Below are 24,062 nucleotides of genomic sequence, written 5' to 3'. Positions count from 1 at the left end.
AATTTGCTTGAGGTTTTTATCATGAAAAGTAGTATTTTATCAAAATTCTGAACCCATTAAGATAACCATATGATTTTTTTAATTTTTTAATTTTGTTTTAACTTTTATTTAATGAATATAGATTTCCAAAGTACAGTTTATGGACTACATTGGCTCCCCCCTGCCCGGGGACTTCCCTCCCACCCGCAACCCTCCCCTTTCCCGCTCTCTCTCCCCTTCCATTCATATCAAGATTCATTTTCAATTTTCTATATATAGAGAAGATAAGTTTAGTATACATTAAGTAAAGATTTCAACAGTTTGCACCCACATAGAAACACAAAGTGAAAAACACTGTTTGAGTACTCGTTATAGCATTAAGCCTCAATGTACAGCACATTAAGGACAGAGATCCTACATGAGGAGTAAGTGCACAGTGACTCCTGTTGTTGACTTTACAAATTGACACTCTTGTTTATGGCATAAGTAATCTCCCTATGCTCCAGTCATGAGTTTCCAAGGCTATGGAAGCCTTTTGAGTTCTCCGACTCTTATCTTATTTAGACTAGGTCATAGTCAAAGTGGAGGTTCTCTCCTCCCTTCAGAGAAAGGTACCTCCTTCCTTGAAGACCTGTTCTTTCCACTGGGATCTCACTCACAGAGATCTTTCATTTAGGTCCTTTTTTTTTTTCCAGAGTATCTTGGCTTTCCATGCCTGAAATACTCTCATGGGCTTTTCAGCCGGATCTGAATGACTTTAGGGCTGATTCTGAGGCCAGAGTGCTGTTTAGGACACCTACCATTCTATGAGTCTGCTGTGTATCCCGCTTCCCATGTTGGATCGCTCTCTCATTTACTTATTCTATCGGTTAGTATTAGCAGGCACTAGACTTGTTTATGTGATCCCTTTGGTTCTTAGTCCTATCATTATGATCAACTGTGAACAGAAATTGATCACTGGGACTAGTGAGATGGCATTGGTACATGCCACGTTGATGGGATGGAATTGAAATCCCCTGGTATGTTTCTAACTCTACCATTTGGGGCAAGTAAGCTTGAACATGTCCCAAATTGTACATCTCTTCCCTCTCTTATTCCCACTCTTATGTTTAACAGGGATCACATTTCAGTTAAATTTCAACACTTAAGAATAACTGTGTATTAATTACAGAATTAAACCAGTAGTATTAAGTAGAACAAACAAAAAAAACTAAGAGGGATAATGTGTTAAGTTGTTCATTAACAGTCAGGGCTATGCTGATCAAGTCACCGTTTCTCATAGTGTCCATTTCACTTCAACAGGTTTCCTTTTTGGTGTTCAGTCAGTTGTCACCGATTAGGGAGAACATATGATATTTGTCCCTTTGGGACTGGCTTATTTCACTCAGCATGATGTGTTCCAGATTCCTCCATTTTGTTGCAAATGACTGGATTTCGTTGTTTTTTACTGCGGTGTAGTATTCTAAAGAGTACATATCCCATAATTTCTTTATCCAGTCTACTGTTGATGGGCATTTGGGTGGTTCCAGGTCTTGCCTATTGTGAATTGTGCTGCAATACACATTAGTGTGCAGACCGCTTTTTTGTTTGCCAATTTAATTTCCTTTGGGTAAATTCCAAGGAGTGGGATGGCTGGGTCGAACGATAGGGTTATATTCAGGTTTCTGAGGAATCTCCAGACTGACTTCCATAGTGGCTTGACCAGTTTGCATTCCCACCAATAGTGGGTTAGTGTCCCTTTTTCCCCACATCCTCACCAGCATCTGTTGTTGGTAGATTTCTGTATGTGAGCCATTCTAACCGGGGTGAGGTGAAACCTCATTGTGGTTTTGATTTGCATTTCCCTGATTGCTAGTGATCTTGAACATTTTTTCATGTGCCTGTTGGCCATTTGGATTTCCTCTTTTGAAAAATGTCTATTGAGGTCCTTGGCCCATCTCTTAAGTGGGTTGTTTGTTTTGTTGTGGTGGAGTTTCTTGATCTCTTTGTAGATTCTGGTTATTAACCCTTTATCTGTTGCATAGTTTGCAAATATTTTTTCCCATTCTGTCGGTTGTCTCTTCACTCTCCTGACTGTTTCTTTTGCAGTACAGAAACTTCTCAATTTGATGCAATCCCAATAGTTGATTTTGGCTTTGACTAACTGTGCCTCCTGAGTCTTTTCCAGAAACTCTTTGCCTGTGCCAATATTTTGAAGGGTTTCTCCATTGTTCTCTAATAACTTGATGGTGTCAGGTCATAGATTTAGGTCTTTAATCCATGTTGAGTGGATTTTTGTGTAAGGTGTAAGGTAGGGGTCTTGCTTCATGCTTCTGCACGTGGAAATCCAGTTTTCCCACCACCATTTATTGAATAGACTGTCCTTCCTCCAGGAATTGGTTTTAGATCCTTGATCAAATATAAGTTGGCTGTAGATGTTTGGGTTGATTTCTGATGTTTCAATTCTGTTCCATTGGTCTATCCATCTGTTTCTGTACCAGTACCATGCTGTTTTGATTACAAATGCCCTGTAGTATGTCCTGAAATCTGGTATTGTGATGCCTCTGGCTTTGTTTTTGTTGTACAAGATTGCTTTAGCTATTTGAGGTCTCTGTGCCTCCATATAAATTTCAGCACCATTTTTTCCAGATCTGAGAAGAAGGTCTTCGATATCTTGATTGGGATTGCATTGAATCTATAAATTGCTTTTGGGAGAATGGACATTTTGATGATGTTGATTCTTCCAATCCATGAGCATGGAAGATTTTTCCATTTCTTAGTATTCTCTTCTATTTCTTTCTTTAAGGTTTTGTAATTTTCATCGTAAAGATCCTTAACGTCCTTGGTTAAATTTATTCCAAGGTATTTTGCCGCATCCCGTAAGTTTTGATATGTTGTGTTGTTATCCTCATTTACTTCCAGGAAGTTTTTGATTTCTCTTTTGATTTCTTGAATGACCCAGTGTTCATTCAGGAGCATGTTGTTCAGTCTCCATGTGTTTGCATACTTTCTAAGGTTTCCTGAGTTGCTAATTTCCAGCTTCATTCCGCTGTGGTCTGAGAAGCTGCATGGTATGATTCTAATTCTTTTAAATTTGCTGAGACTTGTTTTATGGCCTAGTATGTGATCAATCCTAGAGAAGGTTCCATGCACTGCTGAGAATAATGTAAAGTCTTTAGATGTAGGATTGAAAGTTCTGTAGATATCTGTTAGATGCATTTGGGTAATAGTGTCGATTAAATCTGCTGTTTCCTTGTTGATCTCTGTCCAGATTATCTGCCTATTTCTGAGAGTGGAGTATTGAAGTCCCCCAGTACTATTGTATTGGAATCTAAGTCTCCCTTTAAGTCCCTTAACATATCTTTTAAATAGACCGGTGCCCTGTAATTGGGTGCATATAGATTTATAATAGTTACATCTTCCTGTTGAATTGAACCCTTAATCATTATATAGTGCCCCTCTTTGTCTCTGTTAACAGTTTTTGTATTAAAGTTTATTTTGTCTGATATTAATATGGCTACACCTGCTTTTTTTTGTTTCTGTTGGCATGGAATATCTTTTTCCAACCTTTCACTTTCAGTCTGCATGCATCTTTGTGAGAGAGATATGTTTCTTGTAGTCAACAAATAGTTGGGTTTTGTTCCTTAAGCCAATCAGCCAATCGGTGTCTTTTAACTGAAGAGTTAAGTCCATGAACATTTAATGTGACTATTGATACATAGTGACTTTGCCCTGACATTTTCCCGGAGATATTTTCTAGTATATGCTTTGAGCTTCCCATGCTCTTTTACTGGTAGGTGTTCTTCCTTTACCTTCTTTCATATTGATGGCCGTGTTTCTGTGTTTCTGAGTGTAGCACATCTTTAAGTATCTTTTGCAGGACTGGACGAGTGGCGGCAAAGTCTTTCAATTTCTGTTTGCTATGAAAGGTCTTTATTTCACCTTCATTCACAAATGAGTGCTTAGCAGGATATAATATTATGGGCTGGCAATTTTTCTCTCTTAGCACCTGTGCTATGTCTTGCCATTCCCTCCTAGCCTGTAGTGTTTCTGATAAGAAGTCAGCTGTGAGTCTAATTGGAGATCCTCTGAGAGTAATCTGACGTTTCTCTCTTGCACATTTTAGCATCTTTTCTTTATGTTTCACTGTGGTGAGGTTAATTACAATGTGTTGTGTTGAGGATCTCTTTTGTTCATGTTTACTGGGGGTTCTATGAACTTCCTGTACAAGGATGTCTCTGTCTTTCTCCAAACCTGGAAAGTTCTCTGCTAGTGTCTCACTAAAAAGGCCTTCTAATCCTTTCTTCCTCTCCATGCCTTCAGGAACTCCTAGAACTCGAATGTTGTTTTTTTTAATAGTATCCTGTAGACTCCTGACAATATTTTTTAGATTTCTAATTTCCTCTTCTTTTATTTGGTTTGACTGTATGTTTTCCTGTGCTCTGTCTTCTAAGTCTGATATTCTGTCTTCTGCTTCACCCATTCTGTTTTTAAGGCTCTCTAATGTGTTTGTCATTTGATCTATTGAGCTCTTCATTACATTTTGATTTCTCTTCACTATCACACTTTCCTGTTCTACTAGTTTCTGCATTTCATTTTGATTCTTCCTTAAAATTTCATTTTCACAAGAGAGATTTTTCAAGGATTTCTGTAGTTCAAGGATTTGCTTTTGAAAAATTCTAAATGTTCTTATAAATTTTTTGAAATCCGTATCTTGCATTTCTTCTATCTCATCATCTTCATAATCTTGGCTTGGAGTGTTTTGTTTATTTGGAGGCGTCATAGTGTCATCGTTGATCTTGTTCCCTCGATTTTTGTCTTTGTTGCTTGGCATAGTTAATTCTTCAAACCTCACTGTGAGGATTTGTTTTTGTTTTTGTTTTTGTTTTTTTATACTATGTCTGTGTTAAGTGGACTGCCTGCTGTTGGAGGAGCCTTGGAGGCTTGAGATGGGTGTGGCCTGAGAGCTCTGCTTGGTTCTTCCGGGTTATGGGTGTGCAAAGGTTACACCCTCAGGTTATGCATGGTAAATCTCTCTCTATTTATTTATTTATTTATTTTATTTTTTAGTCAGGATGTAAGTAATACCGCATGGCTGAGCAGAACTGATGTTATTTAGCTTCTGATCTCCTGCTTCTACCCAAAGAGTCTGTGTGGGCTCAGTTTCTCCTGCGGACTCCCACTGGGTTGCCTAGTCTACTGAATTGTAGCCTTAGCTCTCCCCTTTTATTAAGTATATCCCAAGTGGGGCCTGCTCTTTGTCTCTTGCTCACCTTTGCAAGGTTGGCAGAGAGAGAAACTTGTCTGTACCAGTACCCCCTCCACCTTTTTTTTTTCCTTCTCTCCTGTATTCAGTATGGTGAATCCCTGCTTCAAAGCCCGCTTCCCTCTGAATTCTGTCCGCCGTTTCCCCACCAATGTCTCCAGTTACTGAGCTCACCTCCCCTTCCAGCGCCGATGTGTGGACTCAGAGCCCTGGGAATCCCTCCTCTCCCCGCTGGTGTCTGGTCACATCCACTCCCCTTCCTGTACGGGCGCGCAGACCCTGCGGCTCCCACGGCTTGGCTTCCGCGTGGTGGGTGACCTTGCTCTCCCAATAGGTCCTCCGAGTCACAGCCATTAGATCTGGAAGAGTTTCCTCTGCAATTTTTTCCTGATCCTTTTTCTGAGGCTACCGTAACTCCACTTTTATTAAACTAAATTTTCCCGGACTATCGGTGCACGCCCTCACTCTTCCGCCATCTTCAACCATATGGTTTTCATTTTTCAATTTGTTAATGTGATGTATCACATTGTTTTGTATGTGTTGAAGCATTCTTGCATACCAGGGATAAATACAACTTGATTCGGTTAATGATCTTTCTGATGTGTTGGTGGATTCAGTTAGTTAGTGTTTTTGGTAAAGATCTTTGCATCCATGTTCATTGACCATATTGTTCTATAATTCTCTCTGTGAGTTGTATCTTTTTGTGGTTCAGGAATTAAGGTGATTCAGGTGCCATAGAAGGAGTTTGGGAGGATTCCCTCTCTTTCAATTGTTTGGAATACTTTAAGAAGCATTGGAATTAGCTCCTTAAAACTATGGTAGAATTTGGCAATAAAGCCATCCAGTCTTGGGCTGAAATTTTATTTTTCTTCTTTCCTTTCCTTTCCTTTCCTTTCCTTTCCTTTCCTTTCCTTTCCTTTCCTTTCCTTTCCTTTCCTTTTCTTCTTTTCTTTTTCCCCTTCCCTTCCCTTCTCTTTCACTTCCTTTCACTTCCTTTCACTTCACTTCACTTCACTTCACTTCACTTCACTTCACTTCACTTCACTTCTCTTTGCTGGCTATATTTTATTTGTCCTTTAACTTCAAATAGGAAAATCAAAGATATAGAAAATATTCAATGAAATAAAATAAATGAAACAAATAACAAATCCTAAGAGACTGTGATGCCGCATGCTATTGCATTTTTCAGACTGATTTTCTTGATGCCAAAGATTGATAAACTATTCTTATTATGAAAGCATTTGACAAATGGACCCAAAGCTTTAAGTAAAGTGCCCAGAAAAGCTTTCTCCAAAGTTCTACTCCACCACAGTAATATTCTTGTTCATTTTTCTCATCAAACAAGGACAGTAATGTTAGCTTTTTAATGGAAAATAATTAGACATAAACCTTACAATAGTTATTTTCCCCCTTCTGGCTAGTTATTATTTCCTAACCTTACAAAACCTTAAAAGCCACCCAAAATGGGTGGAGGGTTAGAGTGTGGTGTCTTTGCTTCAGTTAGCACGTATAATGATTTTACCCCAGATGAGGGCACAAGTTTTAGTATGGCTGCTCCACTTTTCATGCACATCCCTGCTAATGAACCTGGAAAAGCAGCTCATGATGGCCCACGTACTTAGGCTCCTGCCACCCACATGGGAAATCTGAGTGGAGTTCCAGGCTCTTGGTTTTGGCTTGGCCCTGCTCCAGCCATTGCAACTATTTGGGAAGTCAATCAGTTGATGGATGATCTCTTTCCCTCTATTTCTTTCTCCTCTCACTCTATTTCTCAAATAAATAAAATAAGTATTTAAAATAATGTGAAAAAAGACTACATTGATACAGTTAAATGTCTAGGAATTCCACTTTTGTATAGATGAATTGAATGGCTGGTATCCTCATTTTTGAAAGAATATTGAGGTTGATAGGGCCCAAGTTGAAAAACTAAGTTTACATTTTTTATTTTTTAAACTTTCCAGGGCACTTTAGAACTCTTCCCATATGTGAGAGAATATTCAAGTGTGTCTAAAAATATAAAATTGTCCTAAATATCAAAAAATCCTAAAATACTTATCTGAGACCAATCTGTATATAGTAAAATAAATTGGAAGATAATTGTTTAAAAAGAAATCATCCACCTCCAATTTTAGAATCCCATTCAGTGCGGTAAGTAGACCAACCAACTGATCCAATCATTTCCTTTTTCTGTTCCAACCACATACATGTTCACCATCAAAAAGAACATTCATAGTCATGTGAAAACCAACAAAAGATATCCACCAATTATTTCAGCAGATGAGAGAGTTCCATGGATAAGATCTTTGTGGGAACTATTTTTAAAAAGCAGCCTTTAGTAGGAATCAAATAAGACAAAGGCCTTAACATTAAGAACTAAAATTTTCTCACTCAAAAATGTGGTATAACCTTTATTAAAAATTAAAACAGGAATGTGTGTGTGGTAGAGCAGTCAAGCTTCTGCTTATGCACTCAGGTACCATTGGAGTGTTTGATTTGATTCCTGGCTACTGTACTTCTTTTTTTTTTTTTTTTTTTTTTTTTAACAGGCAGAGTGGACAGAGAGAGAGAGACAGAGAGAAAGGTCTTCCTTTTTGCCGTTGGTTCACCCTCCAATGGCTGCCGCAGCCGGCGCATTGCACTGATCCGAAGGCAGGAGCCAGGTGCTTCTCCTGGTCTCCCATGGGGTGCAGGGCCCAAGCACTTGGGCCATCCTCCACGGCACTCCCTGGCCACAGCAGAGAGCTGGACTGGAAGAGGGGCAAGCGGGACAGAATCCAGCGCCCCAACCGGGACTAGAACCCGGTGTGCTGGTGCCGCAAGGCGGAGGATTAGCCTATTGAGCCACAGCGCCAGCAGGCTACTGTACTTCTGATCCAGCTTCTTGTCAATGTACATCCTGGTACTTCGTAGGTGATGACTTAAAAACTTGCATCTCTGCCACTCAAAAGGGAGACAAGTATTGAGGTCTGGGCTCCTGATTTTGTAGATATTTGAAGAAGAAACACAGGATGGAATATCTATCTCTCTCTCTGACTATCTCAATAGCTTTGTGATATTAAAACTCTACCCTGTAACCTTTCTTGTCAACTATTTTTTTAAAAGATTTATTTATTTACTTGAAAGTCAGAGTTACACAAAGAGAGAAGGAGAGGCAGAGAGGGAGAGAGAAGGAGAGAAAGTCATCAATTGTAGGAGTTAGAGTTACTTCATGAAGAAAACAGAAACAGACTGGAATTTGGTTTTAGCAGTGCGTGTAGAGCTTCTTTATTGATTCAGAGTAAAGGATAAAAGAGATTTTTCCTCTTTTTTTAAAAAATACCTCAAAATAATTAAACATCACTAATTCATTATATTTTTCTCTCATGTATTTTGCTCTGTATTATATAATTTGCTTTTTAAAAATGATTATATTCATCTACTAGAAAGGCAGAGCAAGAGAAAGAGAGTGAGACATATGTGTAGGAGTCATCCCATACTTTGGTTCACTCTCCCAAGTGCCCATAAATAACATCGAGGACTGTGCTAGGCTGAGGGCAGAAGTCCACAACCCCATCTAGGTCTTCAGCATGGATGGCAGGAGCCCAAGTACTTGTACTATCTCCTGCTGCCTTCCAGGAGTAGGAAGCCTTCCATGCAGGATGCTACATTGGAAGCAGAGTGCTGGGAATTGAACTAATACTCCAATATGGAACATAAGAATCCCAAGTGACAACTGAGACCACTGCACCACAAAATCTTCCCCCTACATTTGACTTCTCAGTGGCTTGATTGTATGTTCGAAGTTTAATAAAAGAAAGTATCCATTGTCTATTTTCTGAACATTATTGTCATAATTAATTTTCCTGAAAATAAATTCTAAAATAATTTTATATAGAAGAGTGTTATAAAAATATTTCCATTTTAAAAATAATAAGGAAACCTTTCTTCAATCTAACTATTTTAATATACCTCCTGTCAGGCAAAAGCACAGTTTTAACTGGTTTTCGTTTTCTCTGATTTGCAATCTGTCTGTTGTCCAAAGGCTGTACTTAACAATATGTAAAGGCAAGAAGTGGAGACACATTTTCCATTTAAACTGCTCTTTCCAGAATGGGCTTTAAAAATTGCTGCACATAGTTGTCTTTTTATTATTCCACCTACTACATAATTTCCTAAGTATTATGAGGGGAGACTACATAAACAGATGATTTAAACTGCTGGTTTCCATATCTTCAGTGTCCTGGATGTTAAAGTAGTTGAAAGCAACTGACTTGACAAAGCCAGGCTTTGAAATGGGAGATCTTATGTAGGAGATGGGAAATCTTCTAGTAAAGCATTCTAGGGACACTGGACTGAATGTGCTGATTCTGAACTACCACTCCTAACTAAAAGAAGCTAGTTTTTCCTTTTATGTCCTCCTATACTATCTAAGTCACATAAGACCATTCAATAAAGGGAAAATATAACTCAAGCATGTTCAATGCTTCATATGGAAAATATCTTTGTCTTCCTAACCAAATAATTTACAATATCACAGAGATTTTGACATGAAGCAAATAGAGCAACTCTTAATTTATATATAAATAAGTTTACATGATAACTCTTTTTTTATTCCATGAAAAATGTAAACAGTAAATTTCATCTAGACTCAAAACTTGCCTACCAAGGCTAAGATCGTCATGAAGCTTGTCTTGCATCTGAACTGGGTCATGATTTGTATTCACACTTATTCTGCTTAAGAAAACCCATTCCTGTCAAATTTCACAAATGTGCTATGTTTAACCCACCTTGCAAAATCATTTTTACTATTTTTTCCAGTTCATTCTTCTGTAATTTTCCATTTACATAAATTTTAGCATTTAATTTTATATACATTCTTTACTAATTAATTCTCACTTTTCATTATTTGCAAAATTACAATCACTTTTGTCCTAATTGAATTTGAGGCACGCTCATCTTGGAGTCTTTCATCCATACCACAGAAGTCTGGAAAAATCTGTCTTGTCACCTACAATGAGGCTCCAGTTCTAGTTTTATTCAGCAAGGACACACAGGCTTTATTTGACTGCATTGTGTTAAAGTAAATGCTGTTTCTGGAAGTTCACAAGAAAAAGTCGTGACTTTTCTGAAATCAATAGGCTGAAGATCTAATGAATCTCATTTTCAGTTATTATTAAATGTACATATAGTGTACAATTCTACATTAAAGAAAAAATACATAAGGATTTCTGATATTTAAATTCATAAGAATCTACATTCTTAATATAGACTAAACAATAAAATATTTGGATAAATCAAAAGACACAGATCTAAAATGTGCAAAAAATCTTTCCACCCCTGGATCCATATGGGTTGAATTAAATGGCATGTTCTCACCTTTCAGGGCTGCCACCCTGAAGTCTGAAAGAGCTCTAATCTCGCTTTATTTTATTTCCTGTTGTTATAATCTTTTGATAAGCAAACAAACAAAATTTTATGACAACGTAAGTAGTGATTGTCACACAAGCCAGCAGGAACCCAATCACATCCAGACAGTAGTACTGGAACCAGGTGAGATCATGGGCTGCAACCCTAAGGTGTTTGGCTCCTTTGTGGCGCATGACAAACTCAATCCAGAAGACTGCTCGGTCCAGGGGCTTCATGGGCTGATCGTGGTGAATTCTTGATAACTTCATGACATTCTCTTTATAGCTGAAGAAAAATCAATAGACATCAATTTATAGAATGCACAAAAAAGTAGGTATGTCAAATTTTTACACAGATGGTGAAGATGGATCTCTCTCTCTCTTTCTCTCTTTCTCCTCTAGCTTTCAAATAAATAAAAATAAATCTTTAAAAATACATCAGGATAAAAAAAATTGTGAAGCATTTAGTGCAATGGGAAATAGAGGTTGTTTTACGTCATTCTAGTTTACTGATAAAAAGTAGAAGTTTTAAAAGTTTTAAAAAACTTTTTAGAAGTTTTAAAAAGAAAATATGTAAGATAACAGATATGTTAATTTATTCCACTGTAGTGCCTTTACTTACTATCTATATGAATTGCATACATCTTTTTATCTGAAATATGCACAATAAAATCTATTCAAAATAATAGTTTACAAATTCTCATGCTGAAAGTCTTAACTGGGCAGAATGTTACTGGAGCTATTGCAGTATTCCACTCTCTTCCTAATACTTCTTTGTAACATGATTACCTTCTTCACTGACTCTCCACATTCCATTTACAAAAATGTGTGCACTAACTTTAAACTTCTGAAAATAGTTTTCTAAAACCATTGGGAAAATTATTATGGCACTCATCATGAATTATTAATGAGTGTCTCTTAATTGTAACCAAATTTGTACACAACATAATGTTTATTTCTAGAATAAATTAGTCCTTGAGTGAAAATTCATCTGTAAGTACTATGTAGTTAAAAATAGTACTCACGAAGGATCATTAATGACTGTCTTCAAGGCATTGAACAAATCTGCACTTGACATCGTTTTCCAGTTCAGTCTAAAAGCTGCTCCTTTGGCCGTCATGTGGGCGATGTTATCAGGTTGCTCCCCAAACAAAGGAAGACCCACCATAGGGATGCCATAGTGGATTGCTTCATAGATGCCATTGGCTCCACCATGAGTTACAAAAGCTTTTGTCTTTGGATGACCTAGGATTGAAGGATTTTCATAAAATTATGATTGATAAGCCTTAAAAATTAAATGAAAAATGTACCATAATAAGCACTAATAATAATAAGCACTAAAAGTGCCCTCGCCATAACAGATCATAATGGTTGTAAAACTACATTTAAATTGCTTTCAGATAAGAGGAACAGGCAGCTAAGTCCACCTGGTAGATAAGTGAAAGCTGTGTGTAAAGGGTGATGTGTGGCTTGAAACTTGACCAGCGAATTCTTGATTGACAAGGGGGCATGAAAAAAAGGCACATACTAGTAAAGGAGACCACAGATAATAACAACAACAACAAAACTCAAATGAAAGGTAGACCATTTTCTTTTAAAGAAACAGTGCATTCAGTGAATCTGATAGGTAGGATGTGCAGCACAGCAAGAAGTGGCACAGTGCAGTGCTGCAATCAGGGAAAGGGGAACCAACACTTCATCTTGAGATGCACTATCACTTCATGAGAGAGGCTGCAGTTTTTCCCAGAAAATGCAGTTATTCATATCAATGTGCTAATTATTTTAGTGGCATTTCAAATTCCTATATTGTGAGAAAAACAGAGGTGATGACTGTAATAGGAAACAGATAACCCAGGAAATTATTTTAATTATTTTAACAGGTTTATTTGAAATACAGATACAGAGATGGAGGGAGGAGGGAAGGGGGGAAAGAAAGAGGGTGGGAGGGAAGGGAGGAGAGAGAGAGAAAGATATATATATATATATATATATATATAGAGAGAGAGAGAGAGAGAGAATTTCCATCTGCAAATTCACTACTCAAATGCCTAAAATGAGGGATGAGCAGCATAAAGCCAGAAGGCATGAACTCAACCCAGGTCTGCCATGTGGATAACAGGGACACAAGGGCTTAATCCTGCTACTTCCCATGGTACAAATGAACAGGAATTTGGAATCAGAAGCAGAAGTGGAACTTCAACCCAAGTACTCTGCTATGGAATGCAGGTATTCCAATTGATATTTTAACTACTCTGCCAAATGTCCTCCCACCAGGAAATTATTGAAAAATTCTTTATATGTGATAGCATCATATAAAATAAGGATATTTATGTGTATTAAAGTGGCAACTGTTATAATTATTATAGTTCTCATGGGATTAGAAAATAAACTTAGAGATGTTTGATACTGAGTTTCTCAGCACTAAATGGTCATCCAGTTTCCTGCTGAACTGTTATCATCCTGATTGTCTGCTACTCATCTTTTCAGTGTTTGTTCTCCAGGGTCTTACCAAGAAGGTCATTCTGGGGGATCCACTTATAGATTCGAGTATTGGGTCCTAAGGTTTCTGGTTTTCTGCCATCAAATCGCCAAAGAACCTGTTAGGTAAAGAAATTATCTATTTCATTACTTGAATTTTAAATGAGAGCTTGAGAGCAGTTGAGAGATCAGCTGGTAAAATGTCTTCCATAGGAAAGTTAAGGGAAGGAGAACAAGAAAGATAAAGTAAGGAATACTAAAAGATTCTGGTAGGTAGAATATCATTCTGCAGTGTTTTTATAATCAGTCAGGCATGGACATAATCATGAGATTACAACACAGTATATTAGGTAAGATGAGTGAAAAATTCATTATTTTACAAATTTATTAGGTGATCAAATTTCTAGTACAAAGAAGAGTAACTCATTACTACCAATATATCCTTTTAATTATAGTAATTGCTATGTTGACCTAAAATGCCAGACTGAATATCTTTTTTATTTAAGAAATAAATATTTCATTGTAATTTGACATTTTTGAGTTCAAACGTATAAACAAATCCATATCATAAACTATGTATGAGAAACAAATCAATTCTATTTAGGAAGTATATTTAACTTGTTTTGGATTACAAATGATTAAGCTCTATTTCTAGGAAATATTTAAGTTACATTTTAATATTTATTTATTCATTTATTTGCTTAGCAATTATTTGAAAAGGAGAGAGAGGGAAGAAGGGAGGAATGGAGGGAGAGAGAAAGAGAGAGAGAGAGATCACTGGTTCACTCTCTAAATGCCTCCCACCAACAGCTGTGGCTCGGCCAGGCGGAAACAAGGAACTCCACTTTGGTTTGCCATGTGGGAAGAGGCAGGGGGCCACATATCTGATCCATTACTTGATGTTGCTCATAAGCAGGAAGCTGCATTAGAAAAAGAGGCTGGGGTCAAGGATTGTGGTGCAGTGGTTTGAGCTGCCACCTGTGATACCAGCTTCCCATTTGAACATAGGTTGGAGACTCACCTGTTCTGCTTCTGACCCAGCTCCCTCCTCATGAACCTGGGAGAGCAGCAGAGGATGGTGCAAGTACCTGAGAACCTGCCACCCATGTGGGAGACCTAGATGGCTGGATGGAATTCTAGGCTCCTGGCTTTGGCCTGGTCCAGACCCTGTCATTGTGACCATTTTGGGAGTGAACCAATGGATGGAAGTTTCTCTCCCTTTCTCTCTCTCTCTCTCTCACACACACATACACACACTCTGCCTCTCCTTCTCTATCTGTAATTATGCTTTTCAAAAAAGAAATCTTTTAAAACAAGGAGAAGCAGGATTCCAACACAGGCCCTCTGACGTGTGTTGAGGGCCTCCCATATCAAAGGCTTAATCCACTGAGCCACAACACTCCACCATAAAGTGGCATTTTTGAAATAAATCCAGAGCATTATCTTATTGCTAGGATTGGGAACTCTTTAAATTAGGATGTAAGGGTCAGTTTGTAGTAATTCAGTGGCTGAAAAAGTCCCAAATTGTGATGGTGCTAAATTTTGTTCATCTGACTTATCTCTACCATGATGCAGTATAAAACACTGATGGCCAAAATTACTCATTTCTGCTATAGCCAGATAATTTCCATAGCCAATACCAAAATAAGGTAATACCTTGGAACTTCCAAGCTATCCTCATAAAAGGAGTATAGTCCACAAGTATTTAATTTCAGTTAGTTATGTGAGTGCTAAAAGCAATTTCAGATCTCAGCAAAAAATTAACATAGATGATTATTGAAAACCTATATCATATAAAAATCTAAAAAGTATTTCATGACTACCCAATGATCCAAGCCAACTTGCATAGTTTAGAAAATGAGTACATGTTATATATTTCAGGGGGACATCTGAAACTCTTCCCATGCCAAGCCAGCTTGTGCTAATCTCCTTCCTGTATTCCCTTCTCCTCCCTCAGCTGGAAGAGCTGGTAATCTATTGAGCAAGGAGCCCAATAAAGTGGGGTCACATATTACAATACACGGATTCACAATTAGAGTAGGACCCATTTCACCCTTTCCCTTACACCTTCCTGCTTCAAACACTGGTAGAGTCCAGACGCAGGGCAGGCAGTCTCTCTCTCTCTCTCTCTCTCTCTCTCTCTCTCTTTCTTTTTCTCTAAACTACTTATCTGAATTGAAATCTGAGGTTAGGGCTGATGAGCCCTGATTTTCTTTCGCTAATTAGATTTCTGAACAGTACCTAGAATGGGGCTAAACCTAAATCAGGGGAAGTAAAGAGTCAGATTCCATGGAAATCCTTAACTACATGTTTCACTTCAGACCTTTCAATTCTGTTGTACTTCTGCAGTAATCAACTACAATCTAATTCCTTTCTGATAACACTTTTTGTGTATACAGTGACATCAACAACCCTGCAAAGGGAAAACAGCAAGTGACATTGCAGACTTTAGTGATTTCTTTGTCCCTGCCTGCAATGTCATTATGATAACAAAAGCTCCTTCTGCACCTGCTAAATACATTTTTTCTAATCAAATATTAATGTAAGAGTTATTTATCATTAATATCACCCTCTATGCTATTTTAGCACATGACAAGCCAAATCATTTCTAAGCGAATATCTGAGATAAATATCAGCTTTCATAACAGGTTACCTTTCACAGGGAGCATTTCTGTAACCGGTCACTTTACAGAGTTTGTCAGACTCACTAAGTCGCTGCCCACCCTTAGGACACTTTTTCTCACCTTTTGTGGCAGCTGGGCAAGGGCTGTTGCGATCACATTGGTCCTTTCCTCTGTCATGTTGCTGACCATGGACCCCAGGGAAAACACCACCACTCCCTCTTCCCCAGAGCTCTGAACAAAGTCTTCCATCTCCTGTGAAAGTAATATTTTGCTCCATCACAAAAGAGCAGCAGCATACAAACACAAGTGAAAGGATTGGTGCAATCAACTAAGCAGAAAAAATCAGGTCTTACCAGAGATTATTGTAGTGGTCATTGTGTTTAAAGACATGGCTGACAAAATTTTTCCATCTTATCCATTTCTAAGTATACAGATGTTCTTGTTAATTACAATCAAAGTGATTTCTTTTTCTTATAAAATTGAACCTTTATACCCTATGTGCCTTATGAGCTACAAAGGTAGGGAATGGTAATCCTAATTTATATTTGTCCTTCTATGGGAAAAAAATGTGATCTGATTTGTCTTCTTTGCTCCTGTTTCCAACTAAACATCCTATTATGATTTAATGCTATTAAAGTTTTTTGTTAAACCACATGTAATGGTTTGATATATACATATATTTTATTTGTTCATTACTAAAATTGGATTTAGCATACTATCAAAGATTATTTTTACAAACAACTGTTTGCACATCTTAATTTCTTCTCTCTGTAAAGTTCAATGCCAGTATCTTTTTTAAAGGTTTATTGATTTATTTGAAAGGCGGAGATACAGAGAGAGAGGAGAGACAGAGGAAGAGAGATTTTCCATTCACTGGGTCACTCCCCAAATGTCCACAGTAGCGGGAGCTGGGCCAATTTCAGAGTCAGGTGCTAGGAGCCTCTTCCAGGTCTCGACTGTGAGTGCAGGGGCCCAAATATATAGGTCATCTTTCATTGCTTTCCTGGGTGCATTCATAGGGAGCCGGATCAGAAATGTAGTAGCTGGGACTCAAACCAATGCTCAAATGGGATAGTTGCACTTCAGGCAATGGCTGTACCTGCTACGGCACAGTGCCAGCCCCACTAGTATATTGTAAAGCCAAAAGTTTTAAAAGTTTTTAAGTCTATTTAAAAATCTGTCAATTTTCTTATTTCACTTTTAAAAAGGGACAGACATTATCTGAGACTTTAACAAATAATGGTAAAGTAAGTTGTTAGAGATAAGAAAGATATATTTAGCAAAGAATAAGACAGGTTGCACAATCTGGGATTAAACCTTATCTGTACAACCAAATAGCAAGACACATATTAATTATCATTACAGTGCTATGATTCTTTTGCCGTCCTGTTCCCCCTTTTCCTATAAATACTGTCACTGTCCCTTTATGCAAATCATAAAATAATTACGAATAAAGATATGTTGAATAGATTTTTCTCTAATATTGCCTCAGGCTTTGGACCTGTGAGTTACCATATAAAGTCAAAAAAATTCATTCAGAATAGATATTGGGGCTGGCGCTGCGGCTCACTAGGCTAATCCTCTGCCTGTGGCGCCGGCACCCCAGGTTCTAGTCCCAGTTGGGGCGCCGGTTCTGTCCCGGTTGCTCCTCTTCCAGTCCAGCTCTCTGCTGTGGCCTGGGAAGGTAGTGGAGGATGGCCCAGCGCTTGTTGCCCTGCACCCGCATGGGAGACCAGAAGGAAGCATCTGGCTCTTGGCTTCGGATCAGCACAGTGCACTGGCTGTAGTGGCCATTTTGGGGGTGAGCCAACTGAAAAGGAAGACCTTTCACTCTGTCTCTGCCTCACTGTCTAACTCTGCCTGTCAAAAAAAAAAAAAAAAAAAAAAAGAATAGATATTGGAATTTAATCATTCAATATCAATTGGATGATGCTGTAATAAGAAGATAAATTAAAAAGTATCACTTGGGAGACCAAAATATAGCAATTATAATACTTTCCACATATGTCTTTATAGTACAATATGAATTTAAATAGATTAAATTTTCATGTTCTGTTATTAAAAATGCCATCCTATATACTGAAAGAATTCTATTACAATTATCTAAAAGACCTGTCCAGATGCAAGTAGTAAGCATTTTTGCTGTCTTCATTCCAAATTCACTGAATGTTTCCCCTATTCTCATTCTGTCCGGTCACTGGAGTGCCAAGATGCCCTCAAGGGCCTTTTTCTGAGGTGTCCTGTAAACTCCGTGTAAGGCAGACACCACATGTTTGGTGAGGTTAGCTCCTTTTATGCTGCATGTAAACCTCTAAGATAGCAGTGAAGAATGGTGTAATGCAGTGGTGAAAACAAGTAAACACTGGTTTTGGCCGCAAACATTTTGGGGTGCGACATATTTATGCTGTTGAAGAATGGTTTTCCTGGGAGCCTAGAATATTGGTGAAGAACCTCCATACTTAAAATTTTAGCTTTCATCTTGTCTATCATCTAGCCAAAATTTATATATGCAATTTTAAATAAGTATATATTATTTTCTTTTTTTCTTTCTATGATTTTGCTTGAGACTGTAATTTGATTCTGTTGGAAAATTAGTTTATATTGAATGATGTTATATTCAAAGTATTTGGTACATTTTAGGTTATTAATTGTACTACTAATAAAAACAAAAGTAGCAATAATGTCAATGGTCAATGTTAATTTTGGATTGCTGACTTAAGTGCTTGGAATTTTATTTTGTTTATTTCTAAGGGCATAGAAATATTATGTATTTATTTGGTATCATGTGATACATTAATACATATAAACCTTTGTAATGTTAAAATCAGAGTAAATGTATCTGTCTTCTCAACATTTATTTCTTTATAGTAAAAACAATAAAGATCCTTTATTCTTTTAGTTTTTTTGAGAAAAACATGTAAATTGTCATTATGTACACTCACACAATTATGCATTAGAACACAAGAATTTTTCATCCCTGTCTTCCTATGACTTAGTTTTTGTTAATGAACTTTTCTCTTTTTCTCTCCAGTCTCTTGTAAACATCATTCTGCTGTCAACATCTATGTGATCAATTTTGTTAGATTATGCATGTGAAAGACATCATGCAATACTTGTCTCCCCATGCCTGGCTTCTTTTACTTAATATAATGATTTGCTGTTCCATTTATGCAGATTTGAAAATCATAAGATTTTGCTGCTTTTACAGCTGAGCAGTATTCCTTTGTGTATATGTGCCACATTTTCATCATCTCTTCATCTGCAGACGCACACAGAAGACTGTCCCGCTTCTTGGCTGCTGAAAGTAGTGCTGCAGTTAACATGGAAATGCAGATGTCTTTTTGGAAGACTGAAAAATTTCCTTTGGATATATAGATATTTGAAGTGTTTATTGTAATAACATTTTTTTCAAATCATACACAGGGTGGCATTATTATTATAAGCACATGAATAATCATGTCTTTGAATTTGTAGTCTAGTCCTCAGTTATGTTTGCTGAACTCTTATTACAACCTCCTCAATTCTCACTCTCCACTAATATAAACCTCTGCAATATAATCCAGTGACTGTATCATAAAGTTTTTTTTTGTTTGTTTGTTTCTGTTAAAGGTTATCTCTTCATACCTCTTCCTAGGTCAATTCTTTTCTCTTATTCCCTACCTAGTGAATTTTAAACTTTTTGATATTATGGGATACCAAATTACTTCTCTAACAAAATCAGTCTCTTTACTCAACTTCTCCTCCTAAACTTAACTTGCTTTAATAAAAACAATTCTACATGCTTGTCTTTTACTGTCTTATTCTCTCTCCCTTCATCCTTAACGTGTTCCTGTACATCATTCATATTTGTTTTATTTTCAGTAACTTTGGGATAATTTCTATATTCTCTACTGGATGTATTTTTAGCATTGTGTTCCTTTTTCAAAGCATTTTCACACCATTTTTATTGACTATCTTTCCAAAATTTTTCTCTATATATCTAACATCTGCCTCTCTTGTATCCTAGTCACTTTATGAATATACACTGAACTAAGCAATATTTTCTTACTGTTGAATAATGAAGTCCTTAATGTAAATGACTCTAACAGACTCTTATCTTCTAGATATTCTGTGTAATTCTATCAAGACAAGTAAATCTGGATACATGTAGAAATATATAAAAGAACTTCAAAAATTCATGGAAATGAACATTATCATCTAATCCAAAATTTCTATGCTCTTTGTTCAGTTTTCTCATATGAGTTTCTGGTTGGCAGGGCATTTTATCCTAATTCCAGTATCTCTTCCTGTGTGTCAAATGCTCTGAATGAATAATGCAGAGTCATTTCTGTGGAAAATGCTAAGCAAACAAAAGAGAAAGAAAGCACACAGGAACTTATTTACTTTAGGCAGAGGTTTGGCAGGTTTGCAGTGGAGCCCTCCAACAAATTCAACATTTGGCAAGAGTGGGCGAGGAAACTCCAAATCCCAGTAGCTTCGGATGAGCCACATAGCAGCTTTCCCCACTAGCTCAGAGAATCTAACAGGTCTTCCTGAATGGAGAAAAAATGAAAAAAAGGAAGGGTAATGAGAGGATAATGAGAGGACTATTACATGAAGAACCACATGCATTCTCTGAGATGTGTTGGAATTTTGCAGTCAATGATGTGATTAGTGGGCATTGGTACTGCAAATATGCTTACTTATGCATAAAATACATACACCATTTATGCATTATTCATATAATAGATTCATGCAAAGGGATGTCTCTCATGCCAACTCAGTAGGGTTAATCCGTGTCATTAAAATGAACACTGTAGAATCAAACATACCTTTTTTTTAATACTCTGAAGTTGCAAAACTAGCAGATGCAAACATGAACAACTAGTTTAGCTCTAGAATCAGGAAATCCTACCAAAATCATGAATACAGCTTTCCTAGAAGAATTCAGCCTGTTTTCCACAATTCAGCATTTTCCATGTGAACAGTCAGGTTTTTAGTTTGGCTTAATTTATTTGACCTATGACTGCTTTTGGTTCACCCGTGGGGCTTAAAATATTTATTACATAGAAATTTGTATAGAAATACTTGCAAGTATCAAGTGGAAGGTTTTTTAGTTATGGAAATAGAGTTTTTACTCACCCTTATTTTGGATCTTATTTGTTAAAAAATGGAGAAACAATTTAAACATTAGAGACTGGTTGCACACATGTTTACATTTCATCAAGATTTATGCCTTACACAAAATATTATTAATGACTTAATGAATAAATGTGACAACTTTGCAAGCCTGAATTTGTAGGTTTCTGTGTCTCCCTAATTTTAAGTAATACTTTAGATAATACAAAAACTTTAAATTTAAATAAAAAGATAAAAGTTTTCTCAAGGTCCATTAATCATTGTACTAGATATGTATGCAACAGGACAATCTACATGCTTTCATCCATCAACAAATTTAAGAAGTGTCCACCATGCTTTTATAATATGAAAAAAAAAAATTAAAGTAGTTGGGCAAGTAATTGGTTAAAGAAATCCTAAGTGGTTTTGTAGTTGCATGACCTCCTGGAATATCCTATCATAGTGACAGGCTACTGGCTTCTAGCTGATTCTGTAACGGAAAGTTAGAAGTTCGCACAAGCAGCTAAAAAAGACTTACCTAGAGTTTCACTGCAAAACTGATCCCACCTCTTCTCATCAAATGTTTGGAACCAAAAGTCAAAATAAAGCATCCATAGAGTATTTTTTACCCTCTCCATGAATGTCATTTTACCACTTAAATTGGACCCAATAATAGGTACATAGGAAGGAGGAAACAGAAGTCCTCCACTATACTTTTCATAGGTGTAGCCAGGAGTGAAGCGGAGACTGTACACAAGGGGTACTTCCAGAAGCTCAGCCAGCAGCTCACCACAGGGAGCAATGGCATCTGCAAGAACAACATCAAACCTTGATTCTTGAAGCTTTGCCAGGACTTTCTTGTTCAAAACTAGGTCTTTGCAGAGATTTTCATAAGTGTTAGAGTATTCTAAAAAGAATTTATGCCATAATGGAAAATACTCCCAATATTTTTCTCTTGACACATCATTTATCAACGTTTTTATCCAATACATGAAAAATGCTTCCATTTCTTCTTTAGTAGAAGTTGTAGGAAAAGTTTCAAATTTAATTCCTGATTCATTTTTTGTATCAATTAAAACAGAAGCAGAAGATCTCAGAACAGTTACTGCATGACCTTGCTGGACAAGTGCATCCAGGATTGTCTTCATATTCATCCAGTGACTGTACTCCATAGGCCACACCAGCACCTTCCCACAACTCCCAGAGCTGAAGCAGCAACTCAGCTGTAGCAGCAGCAGCAGAACTGAACTGTGCTTCATAGACATCCTGGTCAAATGCACTTCTTCCTCTCCAAATGCTGTTTCATTATTTCACTACTCATGCTTTTATGCATGTGTAATCAGGAAGTAATTTATCAAATAGTTAATATATAACTTATACTGGCCAAAATAAACACATTATAAGAGCAATCAGAGCTTGTGGACCAGGATGGCAGGTAGAAAAAGCAAGATGGAAAAAGCAGTGGAAAGTAAGAGGTGACTTGCATCTGTAGTCTCCCTGACACAGAACTAAAAATAATTAGACAGTTCATCCACAGTTCTTTGAAAGTGTGGATCAAAGGATTGCCTGTGTGTATGTATGTAAAGATTTTGATAAAATATAATTCACATCTATACAATTCACAATTCAAACATTATAATTCAGCATTTCACAGGAATGTGTAATTATCAACACCATCAATTTTTTTCACTTCATTGCTCCAAAAAGAACCCATGTGCCTTTTATCCTTTGTTCCGCCAACATATTGCAATTTTTTATTCTTCCTGTCCTACGTGAGTATTAATTTGCTTTCTCTATCCATAGATGTTCCAGTTGTGGGTATTTCATGTAAATTGAATCGTATGTGGCTTGGGGCAGGTACAGGGGCACAAATCTCTCTGAGTGACATCCCTGCTGGAGTAGTAAGTCTCTAGGTTCCAGTCTTTTCTGCCTCTCCCATCATGGACCTGCTAAGCTATGAGTATGTTGGTCAGTATCTATTTGGTAGTTTTAATTCTCAGTGGGCTATGAATCAGTACAACCTCTGTATTACTTCTGATTTACGGAAGAAGTGGGGAGGGAGTGTTCGTCCATATTTTCTTGGGAGCTGAAAGTCCAGTGGTATAATGTGCACTTACCTCCAGTGGAATTGCTTTGACAGTGTGCTAGGAAGATGCAGCAGAAACAGACTCTCATTGTTTCTTTATCTTGTCTTTGATAAAGTTATTTCTTCTTTTTTTTTTTCTCTTGGTCACACTTTTCTCAATTTGTCTTCTATAGCACATAACACAGCTGTGCTTGATAAAAAGAGAGGAGGCCTGATGTTCTTTCGTTCCGTAGGTGTAGGGCTTATTTCTTAACTTTTAACTAGCAGCTAATAGTAGAAGGAACCTGGTATCCTTGTCGGCAGTGCAATTGCTGTTACACTGGACTACAAGGGGCTGAAGAAGATCATAGATTAAATGCCACAGACCCTCACTGCTTTCACTAAGTCTTTGATAAGTCTGTCCATCCCTCCTCCATCCTTCCCTCTCCCCCTCCCTTCCTTCATTCCATCTTTCCTTCCTTCCTTTATCCCTTCCATCCTGTTTTTGATGGTTTGTGGCAACAGTAGTGATATCCAAAGAAAGCCCATACTGATCCCCAAGGCCAGTGAACAAGTGCAGGTACCCAAGGGAACCCTTTACACTCATTTTGTATAACCACCAAGATCTTGTCTCTACTGTCTTAGCTTCTGAGATGTCATGTCTTTACCAGTCATGAACCATTACTAAGTTTTTGGCTATCCAAGTTCAGGTGTATCACTTTTTCCTGTTTAACAAGATTGGAAGGGGAGAGAGGAATCTGTTTCCCTGCAACCCCAAAGAGAAGCTCCATTGTTTAGTCTCTTCTCAGCTCTCCTGACACAAAGAAATTCCTTGCAGTCCAATTCATTTGAAAATCCTACATCTGGTAATATCTTTGCTTTTGAATACTTTGGTTTAAAAGCATTTTTCAAACTCTTATTATTATCCTTCTATTGGTCTTAGTGATAATATCTCTTGGGTATTGTATTCTTTCAAGAGCCATACTCTTATGAGCAGCCATTAACTGGACCAAGGACTTCCACGTGTACTGAACAACGAAGCCTGTAGAAACAAAAATAATTCCCTGGCACGTTTCTAACTCTACAGTTTGGGGCAAGTCCGATTGAGCATGTTCCAAACTATACATCTCCTCCCTCTCTTATTCCCACTCTTGTATTTAACAGATATCACTTTTCAGTTAAATTTAAAA

General features: G+C 37.3%; 1 protein-coding gene across 1 annotated transcript; it reads right to left on the bottom strand.

The window, feature by feature from the left end:
* Positions 1-8,154: 8,154 nt before the first annotated feature.
* On the bottom strand, positions 8,155-22,100 carry LOC138842999 (UDP-glucuronosyltransferase 2B16-like). Its single transcript, XM_002717134.5, has 6 exons — positions 21,346-22,100; positions 20,094-20,242; positions 15,831-15,962; positions 13,118-13,205; positions 11,634-11,853; positions 8,155-10,894 (listed from the first exon to the last, which is right to left on the bottom strand). Exons 1-6 carry the CDS (start codon positions 22,070-22,072, stop codon positions 10,615-10,617), a joined length of 1,596 nt encoding a protein of 531 aa, XP_002717180.1. The 5' UTR covers positions 22,073-22,100; the 3' UTR covers positions 8,155-10,614.
* Positions 22,101-24,062: the final 1,962 nt, after the last annotated feature.

This window comes from Oryctolagus cuniculus, chromosome 8 (assembly GCF_964237555.1).
Source record: "Oryctolagus cuniculus chromosome 8, mOryCun1.1, whole genome shotgun sequence".
Taxonomy (NCBI): Eukaryota; Metazoa; Chordata; class Mammalia; order Lagomorpha; family Leporidae; genus Oryctolagus; species Oryctolagus cuniculus.
Note: the sequence above shows the minus strand (reverse complement) of the source record. Positions and strands in the feature narration are given on the sequence as shown.

Excerpts from the sequence above, each read along its gene's own strand:
- LOC138842999 (XM_002717134.5), bottom strand. The coding sequence starts at position 22,072 with ATGTCTATGAAGCACAGTTCAGTTCTGCTGCTGCTGCTACAGCTGAGT. Across the intron at positions 13,206-15,830 it reads TTGCCCAGCTGCCACAAAAG|GTTCTTTGGCGATTTGATGG; the intron begins GTGAGAAAAAGT and ends TTTACCTAACAG. Across the intron at positions 10,895-11,633 it reads ACAGTCATTAATGATCCTTC|CTATAAAGAGAATGTCATGA; the intron begins GTGAGTACTATT and ends ATTTTTCTTCAG.